Source organism: Ictidomys tridecemlineatus, chromosome 6 (assembly GCF_052094955.1).
Source record: "Ictidomys tridecemlineatus isolate mIctTri1 chromosome 6, mIctTri1.hap1, whole genome shotgun sequence".
NCBI classification, from domain to species: domain Eukaryota; kingdom Metazoa; phylum Chordata; class Mammalia; order Rodentia; family Sciuridae; genus Ictidomys; species Ictidomys tridecemlineatus.
Genome location: NC_135482.1, coordinates 176,421,188 through 176,440,602, shown reverse-complemented (window position 1 = coordinate 176,440,602; position 19,415 = coordinate 176,421,188). Strand labels below are relative to the sequence as shown.

At 36.8% G+C, this 19,415-nt stretch overlaps 1 protein-coding gene and 1 long non-coding RNA gene across 5 annotated transcripts in view; one reads left to right on the top strand and one right to left on the bottom strand.

The window, feature by feature from the left end:
• Positions 1-19,415, bottom strand: part of Flt1 (fms related receptor tyrosine kinase 1) — a 177,733-nt gene that overhangs the window by 120,911 nt on the left and 37,407 nt on the right. For all 4 annotated transcript variants that reach the window (XM_078016179.1, XM_078016180.1, XM_078016183.1 and 1 more), the window contains exon 5: positions 3,195-3,319. In XM_078016179.1, the coding sequence (XP_077872305.1) occupies positions 3,195-3,319 (125 nt within the window). The remainder of the gene's footprint in view (positions 1-3,194; positions 3,320-19,415) is intronic.
• The window catches only part of LOC110598704 (uncharacterized), a 130,611-nt gene that overhangs the window by 91,943 nt on the left and 19,253 nt on the right, over positions 1-19,415 (top strand). The gene's annotated exons all lie outside the window — the stretch shown is intronic.

Genomic DNA, 19,415 nt, shown 5'->3' with positions numbered 1-19,415 from the left:
ACTATTAATAGTTCTAGATCCTCCAAGATTTGTAAATTAACGCTATACTGGCTGGCGCTAGTCTGAGAGTCCTGCTGCATCACAAGGAGGTGTCAATTCTTCCTCTCAGAGGGGAAGCCACTGACAGTGAGGATGGCCTCTGAAGGCCAGGGAAACCATTACAAATGGAGTGACCTCAAGTTCTTAGTAGTATTCTCAAGCCTTCTTACAATATACAGGAGTTTTATGTGTGTGTGGTCCTGAGGATCGAACCTGGAATTTGAGTATGTTATGCAGGTGCTCTGCACTGAACAATACTCCTAGACTCCAAGACTTAATATTTAAATTAAACACTCCAGCAGGGAGAACAGGGTCATTGCTCCATAGGCTGGCTAGCCAAATTCCTTAGATGCCAAGTTGCCAGCCCAATTTCAGAGGTATATACTACCATGATTACTTGTCCCCAGTTTGGCAAAGTGGAAAAAATCAGATTACCTTCTCCCAACAGACTATAAAGGAAATATCTAATAACTTCCATAAAGATGTTTGAAATCTTTTCTGTCTCCTCTCAAATGGCATATCTGACATCCCCTCTCTCTCCCCTTATCAAGTATTTATGTTGCTTGTTGAAGCTGTGAATCTGGACTTGTGATCCAATGGAAGAAATTTCTAGTCCAGAAGTCACTTGTGTCTCTCTCCTCCAGTAGATGTATCTACATTGGTATTTGTTGTCAGTGTTGCTTATAGTTAATTACATCCTGTTTATGAAGAACTGAAATCAATTGAAGAATTCCTTTCATGTTCTAGAAAATCAAGATTCTACCTGTTAGCTTAATAATGCTCTGCATTCAGTGGGGGAAAGGACCTTGTATTCTAAATTGGCACAAACAAGGGGAAAAAAGCCTCAGAATTTAAATCTATGATACTTTTAAAATAAGTGAAAATAAGTATGTGCTGAATCTAAGAAAGGTTTGCTGATGGATTTCCTCAGTATAACTTAAAAATATATTAACATTTCTTTTAAAGTTTTTCATATTGTTGCCTCCACTAATATTATTCCACTGAGAAAGTAACTGTTTTCTGCTGACAAGAGAGAAAACAGTAATTGATTGTGCAGCCCATCAGCTCTGGTCATTGCTGCATGTCATGAGACACACAAGTAGACAGGCAGAGGGCAACCTCAAGAAATTTCTGGGCAGGGCTACCTGCTTCTACCTAACAGTGGTTCACAGAGAAGTAGGGGGCAGTGAATTAGAAGAAAAGAGGTGATAAGAGAAAGAGAAGGAAAAGATGTTAATTTTATATCAGCATAGATATGTAATAAGTTAGAATATTTTCTGTGTTTAGCATATGCCAAACCAAAATTGGTTAGAATTTTACCCTTTTCTGTCTCCCTCAATTTTTAAAAAATTGTGCATTATAGATCTTAGGTAGTAAAACAGAGTAAATAACTTAGTTTTGCTCTACCTGTGACAGGAAACCCATCTCCATTAGGGTCTGCATGAAAGAGCAAAGTTTCCCTATTCCTGTAACCAAATTGCCCAGGGTGGCCTCCAACTTGCAGTCTTCCTGCCTTAGCCTCTTAGTTGCTGGGATTATAGGCAGGTGCCACCACGCATGGCTCCCCATGGTTTTCTCCTACATGTTGATCATGTAGCAATTATTATCTTAGACCAAGAGGTGTAATGCCATGCAGCTGAAAACATGACTTGGTAATAAATCAAGTATTGAGTATTAAAATTAAAAATAAACAATACTAGCAGCGGACCCTTTAATTGGGCATGTCTTGTGTCAGACACTGGTCTAAATACTTTCCATATATTGCCTTATTTGGTCTTCCTAACAACCTGCAAGGCAGTACCACTGTAATCACCCTACCCATCAAATGGGGTTACTGAGGTGGACAGAGGTTGGGTCATTTGGTTGGCCAGTAGGTTAGTGGTAGTGTGGCACCAGCCTCTGCTCTGAGTAGCTCTAGTTCTCCTTTCTCTTATGCAAATTAAACCATTCCGTAGGAAGGGTGGATGTCATATGAGACACTCAAGTAAACAGGGAGACAGCAGCCTCAAGAAATTTCTGGGCAGGGATACCTAAATGGGAAGTCAGAATTTTGGCTGTAATGCTTAGTATGGCCAGTAGTCCCCAATATTTTTGAGATCAGTTGAGGAGTTAGACTTCTCTGGTGTGATATCCAGTGATTTTTATATTCACTGGCAATAGGACACAGATATAATGGAGGCCAAAATCTGACTTTGATGGACTACATTGAGGGCTTAAGTTGAGTTAGGAATATAGGAAAGTGACTGCAAAGGAAGAAGTCAAGGAGATACCTCATCACACTTCAGGACTCAGAGTTAATAGGTGATACGAGACTCACAACTTGAATACTTTCAACTTCCCCACCACTACCACCAAACACTTTTGGAGTACCTGCTATGTGGTGAACAGTGTGAGGTGCTACATTGGGGATTTAATCTTAAAAGCTCTAAGCTTTCAAGATTTGGTACAGCTTTCATTTGGGGAGTTTTTATCCAGTCCGTAGTTCTAGTATACTCCTAATTCTAATTGCTGATGAATTAGCTAGAATGTCACATTGAAGCTTGTCTTTACTGGATTCCACTCTAAATCTCTTTTACAGCTTTCAGCATAATATAAAGAAAAGTACCATGGATGGATTTTTCTCCCCCCCCCTTTTTTTTTTATAAAAGGCTAAATTTGGGTACCCAGCATGAGGTAAGCTTTTCTTTTGGTCACCAGGAACTCCTCAACTTTAAACCAAATGTGGTGATGGCTTCATGGCATGAAGCAAGAGCATGTCAATGCCTGGAGAATTAGTCACCCTGATGACAGTCTGTCTTCAGCATTGATCTTGATGAACCACTGGCAAGTTATTAATTTGTACAAGCAATAGAATTGGCTTTTCTCACATTTGCATACATTTGGACTTATGAATATATATTAAAAGCTCCATGATTTTAGTTCTTTCATTATTTATGTAGATTTGTGCTTAAGGAATTATTATTTTATCCTACTTAAAAATTAAAAGCATGTACAGGTATAACTAATAGTATTTTGTAGTAAAAGGATACTATAGATAAGTCAACTGAGAAGCCCAAATATCTAAGAAAATTGTTTCAGAGAGACAAAATGATTAAAACTTTATTATACTCATATGCAATAAAAACACTCTTGAAAGTAGCATTGCCCAGTTTTACCTTTTTTAGGGTAACAGTGATGTTAGGCGATGTAACCCGGCAGGGAATGACAAGCTGCCTTCCTTCCTTCATATATACAACTTTAGGTATTTCACTGTACATCTCTATGAAAGGTCTACCTATATCTGGAAAAAAAAAAAACACCCCACAGTTTAAAAAAAAAAAACATAAAAGTGATTGAAATAGAAACATGTAGACACGGTAGTTGGTGAGGTTCTCAACACACAGCCAAGGATATACCATACTCCCCTTAAAGTAATTCCTAAATTCATACTCTTTTGTCTCTGAATTTGGACTTCTATGTTTCTGCCCAGAAAATGAAAGTTTGCCTAATATAACCAAATTTTTTATTCAGTTGTTGGCTTTCAATTGGATTGCTCTGATATCCTAATATGCAAGTGAGATATGGGGGACTGCTGTGGGTAGAGCTATAGAAGTGCAGTGAGAGAGAAAGGAGACTGTTCTTACCACAGCTATGCTAAGTTCTCCAGGAAGCACCCTCCAGAGCCTTTGTGACAACTCAAAGCCACAGGTGCAGTGTGGAAAGTTAATTCCCTTTGGAGTTAGAGATGATGCAGAAGTGTAATTGATTAGAGGATTATCATTGGATGATAGAAGCATGATTTAAAGATTTTCTAGACCTTTCTTGGTAATGAATAATGAATAAGAAAATCTGAGCTGCTTAGGGGGAGGGTACAAAGTGTGAGAAACAGTGTTGAAAACTGCATTTATTTCGTATGCATATTAGATCTGTTTCTTTAGTATGTACTTCTTATCTACTAAGAGCAAAATATATGCAAGTCCCTGCAGAGAGGTCTGGAAGACTTCAAATTTTTACCAAAATTCTTCCTTTTAAGTGTGGCATTTGGCCCATCTCAGAGGCAAAGAGGATTCAAACCTCCTGTTTAGCGATCCTATAAATCATTCCCCCCGCCCCCCCCCCACACCTCCAACCAGAGTGAACATCAGATGCTTTTAGAAACATTCTCACTGTCCGCCTTGCCCTTGCCCTCAGGAATCCCCCTCAGGCAGCCATCTCTTCTGTAATCACTGTGTTCTGATTCTCCCACTTTGGCTCCAGCCTTATGTGCCCAGAGTAAACTTTCTCCATTTCGACCCTGAAGAACCAGCCAGGCTTTCACCTGCCTACTGGTCCTTTCAGATCAATCAGTTAGGAAATTCTTAATGCTGAATGGAGAATGAATCGGGGGGAAAAAACAAGAACAGTCGTCAGACAGTGGTTGCTTAGAACAGATGGTGGACACACTGATTGTTAGGGGTTGAGTTGTGCCCCCCAGAACAATAACAAAAGATATGTTTGAAGTTCTAATTCCCCCATACCCCATGCTTCTGAAGTAACCTGATTTGGAAATAGGGTTGCTGAAATGTACTTAAGTACGCTAAGTAGAGTGGGCCCCTAATCTAATATGACTGGCATCCTTTATAAGATGGCCATCTAAGGACAAAGATGGGAACTGATGTGACATCTGTAAGCCAAGGAATGCCATGGATTGGAGGGAAACCACCAGAGGGTAGCAAGAGACAGGATGTTTTTTTCAACAAGTGTCAGAATGGGCTTGTCCTTGAAAATACCTTGACTTCAGACACATGCTGGCATAGAAAAGACTAGAAGCAAATACACTAAAATGTTACTATAATTATCTTTGGTGGTAGCTCCATGATTTACTTTCTTATCTACCTTCTTCTAGAATGATTTTGTATTATTTTACAGTAGTAATCAATTAAAGTTAAAACAAATTATAAAGTATGTTTTAACTTAAGAAAATGTATACATTTTTGCATTTGATTTAGTTTTGTCTTCTATAATAGAATGAGACATTAACTCTCAGGATTAATAAAGTTGTATGTTTATTAGGAATTTTCAATGTGTGTAGAACATATGCATATAGGAAAAGTTAATTAAATGGAAGCAAGGGTTTCTTATCAGCATTAAATTCTTCCTCTAAATAAAGTTGCTGAGCTAGACATTCAGTTAGGAACTATTGGGATTTGATCATTCCTTTCCTTCCTCCTGTGAGTCTACATTTTTGTCTCCTTTGTGACTCCCAAGGTAAACACAAACACCAGGAAATGGTTTAATTCATTCAACTAAACTGTAAATCCTTCATATTTAATTTATTGTCTCCTTAAACAACCATGAAAATGTTGAAAAACAAAGGACACTGGCATTAAAAGTTCCTACAGGAAATAGTAAACATCAGTAGAGTTATTTCTAGGCTAGTGAAATGCTAATTCCAAATGAGAATTAGAGTGGCTAATTTGATAAGCCTTGAGTTTCTTCTTCCCTTTTGTCTCTTTGGATCCCTAAACACTTAAATTTTACCACTGCTGTTGGCCTCTAAAAGCCAATCCCAAACTGGTCTAAGTGGTACATGCCTGTAATCCCAGCTACTTGGGAAGCTAAGGTAGGAGGATCGCAAATTCAATTTACAATCCAGCTTGGACAATTTAGGAAGATCCTGTCTCAAAATAAAAAGAGCTGGGTGGTAAAGTACCCCTGGGTTTCATCCCACTACTGCAAATAAATAAGCAAGTAATTAAAATAAAAGCCAACTTCAGTTTCAGCACTGGGCCCATAAGAGTTCTGTTCAAAGATGTCAGAACTTCAGTGATTTATGTTCATTCAAACACAGTTCAAACCACATGATTTTTATGACAGTGGTGTCATTATAAATCCACTGGGTTTGTAGATGAGCTTATGACTGTAGACTCACACACACACACACACACACACACACACACACACACACACACACACACACACACCACTACTCTCTGGCTTATTAATAGTATACTTCCTCTGCAGTTGCTTCAAGGAAGGGCTAAGAAAGAACTTGTCTGACATAATACAAACATATTTTGTTTTGTAGGACTATAGATACAGAAGAGGTCATGGTTCCATTAATATCACCAGTAAAACCACTTACTACTCCCGTAGGGCACATTTGTTTTTGTCACAAATTAAAAATGACTTTTGAACCCAGCTACAACTGCAGAGTGGTTTCCTGAGACCAAATTGGCTGGTTGTTAAAAGAGTGAGGAAGACCTGCTCCAAAGATTGCCAGTATACTGGCAGCTCAGACACACTGTCACCAGGGATGCATGCCAACACACAGCTAGGTAAAGGTCACACTGCCCTCACCTCTCTGAACTCTTAGAGCTCAAAGCAGTAACAGGAAACTGGCATAGAATATGAGGTTTTTTCACCCAATGGGAGTATCTGGACTGTCACTTATCCTTCAGGACAAGAAGTGTGCTTGGACACAGGGAAAGATCAAACAGGGACCCTTGCTCAGAATGGAATTATGTCTATTTTTAAAATGTGTTTTTTCCTTTTGAAATCTGCAGTCATGGGCACATTAAGAAGCATCAGGGCCCCAGCATGCCATCCTTATTCTACTCTGTTTCCTATTGGCATCACCTGGGAATACTGCTGGGTTCAGAGCACATGAATGACTCCTGAAATTTAAGGATATTTTTGACTCAGAAGGGTTCAAGAGTAAATATCTTATTTTCTAGCACATTTACATTTTTATGATCTTTATAAACTTTTCCCAGATTTCCTTTCCCTTAATTTTCAATTTCCTTACCTCCAAGTCCTAGTCATGAGAATTCTTAGTTACTTTAAGAAAGATGTGTAAATTCCTAGAAAGACACAAACTATTTCATTTATTGAGGGTGAATATTATTTCATTTATTGAGGATGAATATTATTTCATTTACTGAGGATGATATGGAGAGGATAAAAACTCATTAACCAGTCCCATGAAGACAGTTCCATCTAGACAGTTCTATCTTTATGCAATGGATCATCCCTAATACTCAAGGGCATGTTGTCAATTAGTGAAATATTTCATTTGAAACATAAGCGCCCCCCCAAAAAAAAGGAAAAGAGAAGAGAGGCAAGTTCTATACTGACTCATACTGTCCATCAAAACTCTTGACAATTCCAAACAGAGTTTTGAAGCAATTGCAACAAAGCTATAGTCGCTATACTAACATCAGGCAAAATAGACTTTAAAATGTTAGTAGAGATAAAAAAGAAAATTTAATAAGAATAAGGGGGTCAATCCATGAGGAATATATAACAATTAAAAACATACATACCTAACAACAGAACATCAAAACTACATGAAGCAAAAACAGAAAGAGAGTTGAAGGAAGAAATAGACAGTTCAACAATAAAAATGGAGATTACAGTACCCTCTTTCAATAATGAATAGAATGACAAGACAGGAAATCAAAAGGGAATAGATAATTTGAATAATACTGTCAACCAACTATACCTGACAATGATCTCTAGAATAGTCTTCCCATCACAGCAGTATACACTTTTCTCAAGTACACATGAAACATTCTCAGGGACATAGCATATGCTAGGTCATAAAACAAATGTAATAAATTTTAAAGGATAAATAATAACAAAGTATGTTGTGTGTCTATAGTGGAATTAAATTAGAAAAAAATAACAGGAAGAAACTCGGGAAACTCTCAAAAATGTAGAAATTAAATAACAAATAACTAGTGGTCAAAGAAGAAATCTCAAGGGAAATTAGAAAATGCTTTGAAATGAATGAAAATGAAAACAACATGGCAAAACTTTTGGGATGAAGCTAAACGGTAATTAGAGAGAAATTCACATGCAAATGTCTCTATTAAAAAAGAAGAAAGATCTCAAATCAATAATCTAACCTTTTACCTTCGGATGTTGGTAAGAATAGCATACTAAGTCTAAAGCAAGGAAAAGGGAGAAAATGATATGTTAGAGTAGAAACTAAAGAAAAAAATAATAATAGAGAAAAACAGTAAACAAAAAGCTAATTCTTTGGAAACAAACAAAAGTGACAAAGTTGTCAGATAAGCCAAGAAAAAAAAGAGGGAAGACGTGAATTACTAGAATCAGAAGTGAAACAGTGGATATTACTACTGACATTACTAAAGCAAAAAGTATTATAAAGTAATATAATTGTATACCAATAAATTATATAACAGATGAAGTGGATAAATTCCTAGAAAGACACAAACTACTGTAACTAATTCAGTAAGAAATAGACAACCCAATCAGACCTATAATAGGAGATCAAATTTGTAATTTCAAAACAAAACAAAAAACTGCTCACAGGGTAAAGCTGAGGCCCAAATGGCAAGTGAATTCTACCAAACTGAAAGAGATAATACTAATTTTTCACAAATCATTCCAAAAAGTAGAAAGAGTAAGGAGAATTTCTGAATTCATTCCATGAGGCCAGAATTACTGATACCAAAACTAAAAAGACATTACAAGAAAACTACAGAGTAGTATATGGATATAGGAACAACAAGAACAACAAAGTAGTAAATTAAATCCAGGAACATGTAAAAAGCATTATGTACAGTGACCAAGGGGAATTTGTCCCAGGAATACAAGAAGATTGGTTTGACATCTCAATAGCAATCAATGTAATTAATATACCATTATCAATAGAGCAAAATCCAAAAACCACATGATTATCACAATAGGTATAGAAAGTATTTTATAAAATCTAACTGATCAAACTCACATAACTACAGTTATCTTATATTAGACAAAGTCTCCAAAAACATACATTGGAGAAAAGATAGCCTATGCAACAAAATGAAATTAAACACCTCTCACCATGCATAAAACTCAAAACTCAAAGTGGATCAGGGGCCTAGGAATTAAACCAGAGATACTGCTCCTCTTAGAAGAAAAAGTAGGGCCCAAATCTTTCCAATCCTGATACCTTTACTTCTTTTTCTTGTCTAACTGCCACGGCTAGACCCTCTAGTACAGTAGAACTGATGGAGATGAAAAATCCTGTCTTGTTCCTGATATTAGGGAAAAAACATTCAGTATTTCACTGTTAAGTATGGTATTAGCTGTGGGGTTTTGTTTTCTGTTTTTATTTTGTTTTTTAAGTGTAATTTATCAGTTTGAGAAAGTTCTATTCTGTTCCTACTTTGCTGCATGTTTTAATCATGAAATCAGCTGGATTTTAAAAAATTTTTAATTTGTTATATATGACAGCAGAATGTATTACAATTCATAGTATACATATAGAGCACAATTTTTCATATCTGGTTTTACACAAAGTGTACATTTGTGTCTTCATATATTTAGGGTAATGATGTCCATCTCATTCCACTGTCTTTCCTACCCTCATGCCCGCTCCCTTCCCTTCCCATCCCTCTCCTTTCCCCTATCTAGAGTTCATCTAATCCTCCCATACCCACCCCCAACCCCGTTATGAATCAGCGTCCTTAAATCAGAAAAAACATTCGGCATTTGTTTTTTTGTGATTGGCTAACTTGACTTAGCATTATATTCTCCAACTCCATCCATTTACCTGCAAATACCAAAATTTTATTATCTTTTAATGCTGAATAATATTCCATTGTGTATATGTAACCCATTTTCTTTATCCATTCATTACTGAAGAGCATCTAGGTTGGTTCCACAGTTTAGCTATTGTGAATTATGCTGCAATAAACATTGATGTGACTGTATTCCTGTAGTATGCTGTTTTTTAAGTCCTTTGGGTATAGACTGAGGAGTGGGATAACTGGGTCAAATGGTGGTTCCATTCCCAGTTTTCCAAGGAATCTCCATACTGCCTTCCATATTGACTGCACCAATTTGCAGTCCCACCAGCAATGTATGAGTGTACCTTTTCCCCCTCATCCTCACCAACACTTATTGATTGTATTCTTAATAGCTGCCATTCTGACTGGAGTGAGATGAAATCTTAGAGTAGTTTTGATTTCCATTTCTCTAATTGCTAGAGATGTTGAACATTTTTTCATAAATTTGTTGATTGATTGTATATCATCTTCTGAGAAGTTTTTTGTTCAGTTCCTTGGCCCATTTATTGATTGGGTTTTTGTTTTTTAGTGTTAGATTTTTTGCTTCTTTATGTTCTCTAGATATTAGTACTCTATCTGATGTGCATGAGGTAAAAATTTGCTCCCAAAATGTAGGCTCTCTGTTCACCTCACTGATTATTTCTTTTGCTGATAAGAAGCTTTTTCGTTTGAATCCATCTTGTTTATTGATTCTTGATTTTAATTCTTGCATTATAGAAGTCTTATTAAGGAAGTCAGGGCCTAATCTGATATGCTTTGGAAAACAGTCTCTATTTTTGGATAACATGGTCTTATATAAAGAAAATCCTAAGATTACAAGATACAAGATAAATATATAAAAATGAATCATATTTCTATAACTTGCAATGAACAATTTGGAAATGAATTTATAAAAACAATTCTGTTTTCAACAGCATCAAAAAGAATAAAGTTCTTAGTACTAAACAAAAGAAGTGCAAAGTTAACACTTTGGAAAGCATTGTAGAAAGAAATTAAAGAAGATGTAAATAATTGGGATAATGTCCCACGTTTGTGGTTTGGAAGACAATATTGTTAAGATGTCAGTACTTGCAAAAGTGATCTACTACAATGCAATCCTTATCAGAATAACTTCTTTGTAGAAGTTGACAGTGATTCTAAAATTCTAGATGATTGCCAGAGACCAGAATAGACAAAATAATCTGGGAAAAGAATAATAAAATTGGAGAACTCAATATATCTCAGTTTCTAAACTAAAACTATAAACAATAACACCAGGCATGGTGGTACTTGAGAGACTAAGGCAGGAAGATCACAAGTTTCAAGTCAGCCTTAGCAACATAGGCCCTAAACAACTCAGCAAGACCTTTCGAGAAACAGAAAGTTAGAGGGTCCATTTTCAGAAATAGTATTTAACTTTAATTGGGATGTAAAGATCCAAGTAACCATTTTTAAGTATACCCTTTCCCTTTGTCTGCCCCAATTTTAAAATTAGCTAATCATGTAGATTGTAACCCTGAGCTCCTCCTATCAGGGTAAGGGGAAGCACTGCATTAGTGATAAAAGCAGGTGGAACTACCTCCCCAAAGCACTTGCTAGCCAAGTTTTGGTAGTACACCCTTCTCACAGAAGTAAAGTTTGCTTTACTGACCCACTTCTGAGCATGTTTTTGATTTCTTGTGATACCCTGGTATTACTAATAACCCTGTCTGAAAAAAGTTCTGGGGTTGTAGTTTACTGGTAAAGAACCCTTGAGTTCAGTCCCCAGTACCAAAAACTAACAAATAACAAATAAATAAAACTATAAGCAACAGTTATCAAGACAGATTTAGAGAACAATGGGATAGAACTGAGAGTCCAGAAATAAACCCAGGTCAACTGATTTCCAACAAGACCATTCAATGGGAAAAACATAATCTTTTCAATAAATGTTGCTAGAACAACTCCACATGCAAAAATGGAGTTGGACTTTTATACAACACCATATATAAATATTAACCAGAAATATATCAAAGACTTAACTGTGAGAGGTAACTCTAAATCTCTTAAAAGGAATCAGAGTTAAATTATCCTATGATATCAAAACTATAAACAATAAAAGAAAAAAAATGACAAATTGGACTTTATCAAAATTAGAAACTTGTGTGCTATTATCCAGAAATTGAAAAGATAGCCCAAAGAATAGGAGACAATAATTTGCAAATTATGTATCTGCTAGGGTGCTTATATCAAGAATGAAGAAAATATTTATATATACCCATATATATTTTAAAAATATAGTTGTATAATAGCTATATTTAGAATATATAAATCTAGACGTGTTTCATATCTCTAGAATATATAAATGTATTTACAACATATATAAAGTAGTAATAATTTAAGACTTCTTGCAACTTGATAATAAAAACAAATAACACAATTTAAAAGTGGGAAAGGGATCTGAACAGACGTTTTTCCAGAGACAAAATCAAAGGATCAATAAACCCATAAAAAGATGTCCAACATCATGAGCCACTAGGAAAATACTAATGAGAACCATAGTGAGATTACACTTCATACCCACAAAAGTGGGGGTCGAAAAAAAAAAAAAGATACAGTGACATGTGTTGGCAAGGGCATAGATAAATCAGAGCCTTCATCCATTGCTGATGGTGCAAACACATTGGAAAACAATCTGGCAGTTCTTCAAATAAACATAGGGTTACCATATGACCCAGCAGGTCCACTCCTGGTTATACAAGAAAATGAAAACTTACGTCGACACAAAAGCTTGCATGCAACGTTTATTAAAACATTATTTTAAAAAGTCAAAAAGTGGAAACATCCCAAATGTCATTCAACTAATAAACAGATAGCTAAAATGAGCTTATCTATATAGTAGACTATTATTCAACAATAGAAAGAAGTGAAGGACTGATACACAGTATAACAGATGATTCAAAAATATGCTGAGTAAAAAGAAGCCAGTCACGGAAGACCATATATTGTATGATTCTACTTACGTAAAATGTCCAGAAGAGACAAATCTATAGGAACTGAGAGGAAATTAGCAGTTGCTCAGGGCTGGAGGACCATGGCAGTGGAGGTGACACTGAGTGAGAGTCAAAGAGTTTTTGTGATAATGAAATATTGTGAAATTGCTGGTTGCATGTATCTGTTAATATGCTAAAAACCACTGAATTTACATTTTAAATAGATGAATTGTATGGTATGTGAATTACATCCCAATGCAAACTTATTTCAAAAGAAAACAAAACTTTGGGCTCTTTCTTAGAAATAGTGACCTACTGTTTTCTGAGCTGGAATAACTTCTGGATATCTGCCATGACAACTCTTCACTTTATGGGTTCTTCTGAGTAGTTCACTCCACATGGAACATGCAATTCAGTATTTTCTGGTAATTTATCCTGGTCATCTAAATGAGTATCACATAACAATTGTCATCACTACTGGTGGATCAATACCCAGATTCAAAAGTAGTGACCAAGGAATATTAATTGCCCATTTCTGCCACTGAGACCATACAAAAATATTTCTGTTAGAGCAAGGTAAACAGAGAAAGGCCATTGTGTTTTAGATTCAAGTTGCTATCCTAAAATATTTAAAAAACAGATTTATATGTGTACCACAAAATAAGAAGCAACAAAGATAACAAAGCTCTTTACTTACTACCTTTCTTCTGATGTGATTTTTGCTTAGAAGCCTTATTGCCTTGCTTATCACAGTGGATGGACTAGCAGGAGAAAAGGGAAGGGTCAAGAGAGAAAAGAACGAGGATGATGCCTCAGACTCTTTCCTGCCTCTATGAATTTGCCCCTTGGAAGGGGGCTCTAGCTTCAGGGGATCAGGATAATCTATCACCCTACCCCACATAGCACACAATCAACAGATGTTTATGGAAAGGACATCAGATGAGACAGGCAGGGGAAAAAGGGGGGGGCAATTAGAATGTATTATGTACCTGGCAGTGTGCATCAGGCCCAGGCCAGGGACTCAAGGTTCTTATGGTCTAGCTGCATAGGCAACACCTGCACAACGCCCCCCACCAGGATTGTTCATATTGATTAGAGGAAAAAGTAAATAGTAAATTTTGCCTTAAAGAGGGATAGGGACATCATTTTTAAAATTTATAGCTAAACTCTAGGTCACTTGAAGGTTTTAGTGAGAGTGAAATGCTGGATAGATGGTAAGCTTGATAAACTGTCAGGTCAAGAAAGTCCCTGGTTTTCTGTGCCCCTCAGGTATTCACACGAACCGCAGTTGGTAGATTTCTGTGTCCTTCTCTCCAGATGACTGACCTCAGTCAGATCTTCCAACTTCGTCAGTTTAGGCATTAGAGAGAGGAGAGGAGAGGAAGAAAGGAGAGTGAGGAAGGAAAGAATGAAAAAGAAAGGGAGGAAGGAAAATGAAACAAATAAAGGAGGAAGGAAAGGAAAAACAAGCATCTGTAATAAACTGCTATAACTCTTCTACTGGCAAGATTTTTGGTCATGTTCCAAGTTCTATGATTCCTCTGAGTCATAAAATAAGAATAAGGGACTTTTAGGATGTCTGAAGACTGCATCTCATGAGGATGCTGAGTACCAGAGAGGAGAGACCTTCCACAGCACAGGAAGACTAGCGATGGCTAAGCCAAACCTGAATTTGGGTTTCCTAATCCTGGACCAGACTATATCCACCACACCAAAATCTGACCCTGCTCTTCCTGAATATCTTGGGAACAATTACACCTCCAATTGTCCACACCTAGTGGGAGAGAAGTGATGGCCCCAAGACAGAGGTAACATGAAACTTCCTGACGGAACCTAGCAATGTGAAAAAATAGACTGATAAGTTCCAAGATTTGAACTGAGCTTGAGTCACAGGATCCCTTCTTAGCTCTCTGCTCTAAGGTTTTGGGGCCTCTAGGAGAGACTTTTGTGATGATCACCTCAGAACTAACAGCCAAATGAGCACCAGCCCTGGTTGGTTCATGGAGATTAGAGAGGACCTCCTCTCTCAAGGGCAGGGGAGGTTTTGTCAGTCTCTCGTTGGGACACTGGGTCTCCTGGAGAAGAACCTCCATGAATTCCATCAGGACAGCCCTACTTCCTGCTCATAATAGGGGAAGTTGGGAGCCAGAGTTCATGGAGGTGCTATGCTGATGACCTCTGCCACCGGGGGACTCTCTGGGCCTCAGCTTCCTCATCTAGAACATAGGACAGGTACTGTTCTGTTCCCCAAACATGATTTGTTTGAACTCATTTGAAAAGTTCACACTAGGTATGGAGTATTCTATACTGATGTCCCTCTGGGGCCAGGCAAAGAAGGAAAATGAGTGGAGGAACTGGAGGGAAGACAGTAGGATTGGTATTGGTGGCAGTTTAGTATGTGAGGAGTAGGTCTGAAAAGGGGAGCTCTTGCTCACTACAGTCATTTATTGCCAAGTGGGAATACGGGCCAATGTGGCTAGAGTTTCCAGTTCGTAAAATAAGTAGGGAATCAGATTCTTAACTCTTCCAATTTTAAGTATTGGCAGCCAATTGTGCTGTGCCTGCCAGTCTGGCCTGAATCTGACATGCCTACTTTCAGTTTGCAATCCTGTACTGCACATGAAAGTGCAAGGAAGTTGGGGTGGAAGCCCAGGCAAGGCAGATTGGAGACCAGGGGCTTCACAGGCAACCAGTCCTGGGCCCAAAGCTTGATTAGATAATTTATGAAGTATGCAACCTTGAACATCATATCGAATGCCTCTAACTTTTTGAAAAAGACTGATGAGAGAGTTTATCTCATTGGATTGTTTTGAAATGAACCTGAGCCAGAAATCAGTAAATAATATTGACATACACTGAGTACTTAAAGAATCCCAACATGGAAAGGTTCTAAGACATCATCTCATCCAGTCCCACTAAGCAAGCACCTTTCCTGTGCTAAATTTTCTGCATACTTTGGGGACTCCCTCTTTCCTAAGACAGTTCATTCCATGTTTAGATAGCTTTAGGTGTTGTTTCCTCATGTCAAGCTGCCTTCTTGACTTCTTTTGTTCTTAGAGAATTGTTCTGCCGCCCAGGATCATAAGGATAAAGTTTAATCTCTTTTTCACTTGGAAGGAGACCATCACACTCCCATCTCCTATTTTTACACCCACTTCTTTACTTTTTTAGATTAAACATTTCAATCCCTTCAGTCATTCCTTGCCATGAAAATAAACTTGTGAAATTATTTAATGCCCATAACCTATGAGGCAGGTACCCATTTTACAGATGATGTAATATAAAGAGGTTAAATAATTTGCTTTGGAAATCCTATGTTCAGTGTTTCTCTTTAGGTGTAAACTAAACAATTATATTGGTACCACCTTTATTCTGGACACTATATGTTTATTAATGCATCCCACAGTTGGATTCATTCTCTCCATGAATGCTGAGTCATCTGAAAGCCTGAAATCTTTCACAGGTGTACTGTCTAGGCCACAAGTTACCCCACATAGAACAAGGAGAGTTAGTGAGTTTTGCCAGCCAAATATAGGCCTTTATATCTATTCCTGTCGAATTGCATTTTGCTAATCACAGTTCACTGTTCTAGTCTGTTGGACATTTTTTCGGCCTTCCAGAGTTTTGGCTTCCAGATTGGGGTCATTTTCTCACTGTTCCCTCAATTTCCTCTTCAAAGTCAAGGAAGCCAGGCAAAACTAATATAAACTTAAAATCCCATGTTCCTTTCTCTCACTTAACAAACATTTAATGGTTCTATGTGCCAGACCCTGTGCTGAGTCCTGGGGCTATCATGGTAAGCAAAATAGACTGAATTCTGATCCAAGCAAAGCTGGTGAGAGATGAGTTCTGTGTGAAAGGAGACGGTCAGCAGAAGCACCCCTCCTATTTGGAGGAGCCTGGGGTAGCTTCCAGAAAGGCTGCTGTTTAATTTCAGGTCTGAAAAATGAGTAGGAGCCAGTTGATATAGAAGACCTGTGGGGAGGAGTGGAACCAGGTAGGGAGTTTCCCAGGAGAGCAACCACTTGTACTGCTCTTTTCCCATAATGCTCTGCTATCAAATTATAAGCTTCTTGAAAGCTGAGGGTCTCCTAACAACTTTCTGGTAGTGATCCTAACCTCATTTTACAGATGAAGAAAACAAGCCTCAAAAGATGCTAATAACAGTAATAGTAATAAACACGTATAGTGAGCATTAGACACCAAACAGTTCCAAATGTTTTATATATATGAACTCCTGACTATGAGAGGTGGTTAAGGGCAAAAACTTTGTCACTTTCTCTGTGGTGAGAGAAAGTGATAAAGTTTTTAGTTAATATGACCTTAGGCAAGTTACTTAACCTTCTGTGAAACAGATGAATATGGTAATGCTTCCCATTAAGGTGAGGAACAAGGCAAGGATCTCCCCTCTCTACTCCTTTTCAACATCATATTGGAAGTCCTATATAGTAAGATAAGAAAAGGAAATAAAAGTAGGAAGATAGGAAAGGAAAAATGTTTTTGTTTGCAGATGACATGATCATCTGTATAGAAAATCTAAAAAAAAAAGTAACAAAAATTTCTGGATATAATATGTGAATATAATAAGGTTTCAGGATACAGAGTTAATATAAAAAAGTCAAATGCTGGAAGGGTGGAAAAGAGAAATTATGACTTCTAGGGACTGGGAGGTGTGCCGGGGGAGGAGAAGGAAGGGAGAGGGGCTTGAGGATAGAAGGAGGGTGGATGAACATGATCAGTGCACAATGTATGCATGTATGGAAATAACACAATGTGTTCTGGTAATCTGTACAATCAATGTTAATAATAAAGTCAGCTGCTTTCCTATTAAACAACAATGAAAAAGAGTTTGAAATTAAAAACAATACTATTTACTTTAGCATTCACCAAATGAAATACTTAGGCACAAACCTAATAAAATATATATCAAGAATCTATATGTATGAGGAATATAGGAAACTAATAGGAGTAAAACCAAAAAGTTAAATAGATGGAGGGATGGTCCAGGTTCATACATAAGAAGACTCAATATTATCAAATGTCAGCTCTTCGCAGTTCAATTTTTAGATTCCATGCAATCTCAGTTAAAATCTCAGAGATTATTTTGTGGCTATTGACAAACTGATTTTAAAGTTTATATGAGGAATCAAGAGACCCAGCATAGCCAACACATTATCTAAAGAGAACAAAGTTGGAGGACTAACTAAAATTTAGTTCGATTCAAGACTAACTATAAAGCTACAGTAATCACTACAGTGTGGTATCAGAAAAAAAAAATAGACAAATAGATCAGTGAAATAGGATAGATCCACATAAATACAGTCAACTAATTTTTGACAAAGGAACAAAGGCAAATCAACGGGCAAAAATAGTATTTTCAACAAACGATGCTAGAACAATGGGACATCCATGTGCAAACAAAACAAACAAACAAAACCCCATAGGCACAGACTTTACACTCTTCTTAAAAATTAACTCAAAAAGGATCCTAGACCTAGATATAAAATGCAAAATTATACAACTCCCAGAACATAGGAGAAAAATTAGATAACCATAGGTATGGCAATTAGTTTTTAGGTAAAACATCAAAGTCATAATCCATGAAAGAATGAATTGATAAGAGGGACTCATTAAAATCAAAAGCTTTTGCTCCATCAAACACAATAGCAAGAGAATAAGAAGGCAAGCCACAGATTGGGAGAAAATATTTGCAAAAGACAGCTGACAGTTATTCTAAATATACAAAGAACCCTTAAAACTCAACAATAAGAAAATAAACATATTTAAAAATAGGCCAAAGATCTTAACAAACATTTTACCAAAGAAGATGTATTGATGGCAAATTAGCATATGAAAAGGTGTTCATATCATGTCATCAGGGAAATGCAATGAGATACCATTACATATGTATGTAGAATAGCCAAAATCTAAACTGTTACTGCTAATGGGAAGGTAAAATGGTCCAGCTACTTTGAAGGACAGTTTGTAATTTCTTACAAAACTAGACATACTCTTATAATCCAGCAATCATGCTCCTTGGTATTTAACCCAAGGAGTTGAAAACTTATATACACAAAACCTGTGCATGGATATGTTTTTAGCAGATTTATTCATAATTGCGAAGACTTGGAAGCAACCAAGTGTCCTTCACTAGATGAATGTTAAATAAACTGTAGTACATCTAGACAATAAAATATTATTTAGCACCAACAGATCTATCAAGCCATGAAAAGACATGGAGGAAACTTAAATGCATATTATTAAACAAAAGAAGCCAATCTGGAATGTACATATACTGTATGATTCCAACCATATGAATTCTGGAAAAAGCCAAATTATGGAAACAGTAAAAAAGAAGATCAGTGTTTGCCCTGGATAAGGATAAAGGTTGGGGGAAGAGATGACTAGGTGAAGCACAAGAGGATTTTTAGGGCAGTAGAAACAATATGTATGATACTACAATGATGGATACATGTCATTCTGCATTTGTCTAAATTCATTGAATGTACATCACCAAGAGTGAACCCTAATGTAAACTTTGGTGATTAACTTGTCTCAATGTAGGCTCACCAGTTATAAGAAATATACCATATTAGTGGGGGACATTGATAATGGGGAGTTGGTGCTGGTGCATGTGAGTATATGGAATATCTCTGTACCTTCCTCTTGACTTTGCTATGAACCTGCAACTGAGCTATGAAAAAAGTAATTTTTAAAAATATTCATTTTATATAAATACTTATGCATACAGACACACACATCATTAAAAACATGACAGTGCAATTTCATTGGGTTGTTGTGAAGATGAAATCTGTTCACGTGTGTAAAGTGTTTAGGATGGTGCTTCACAGAGAATAAAATCTACCTAAATATTAGCCATTATTCT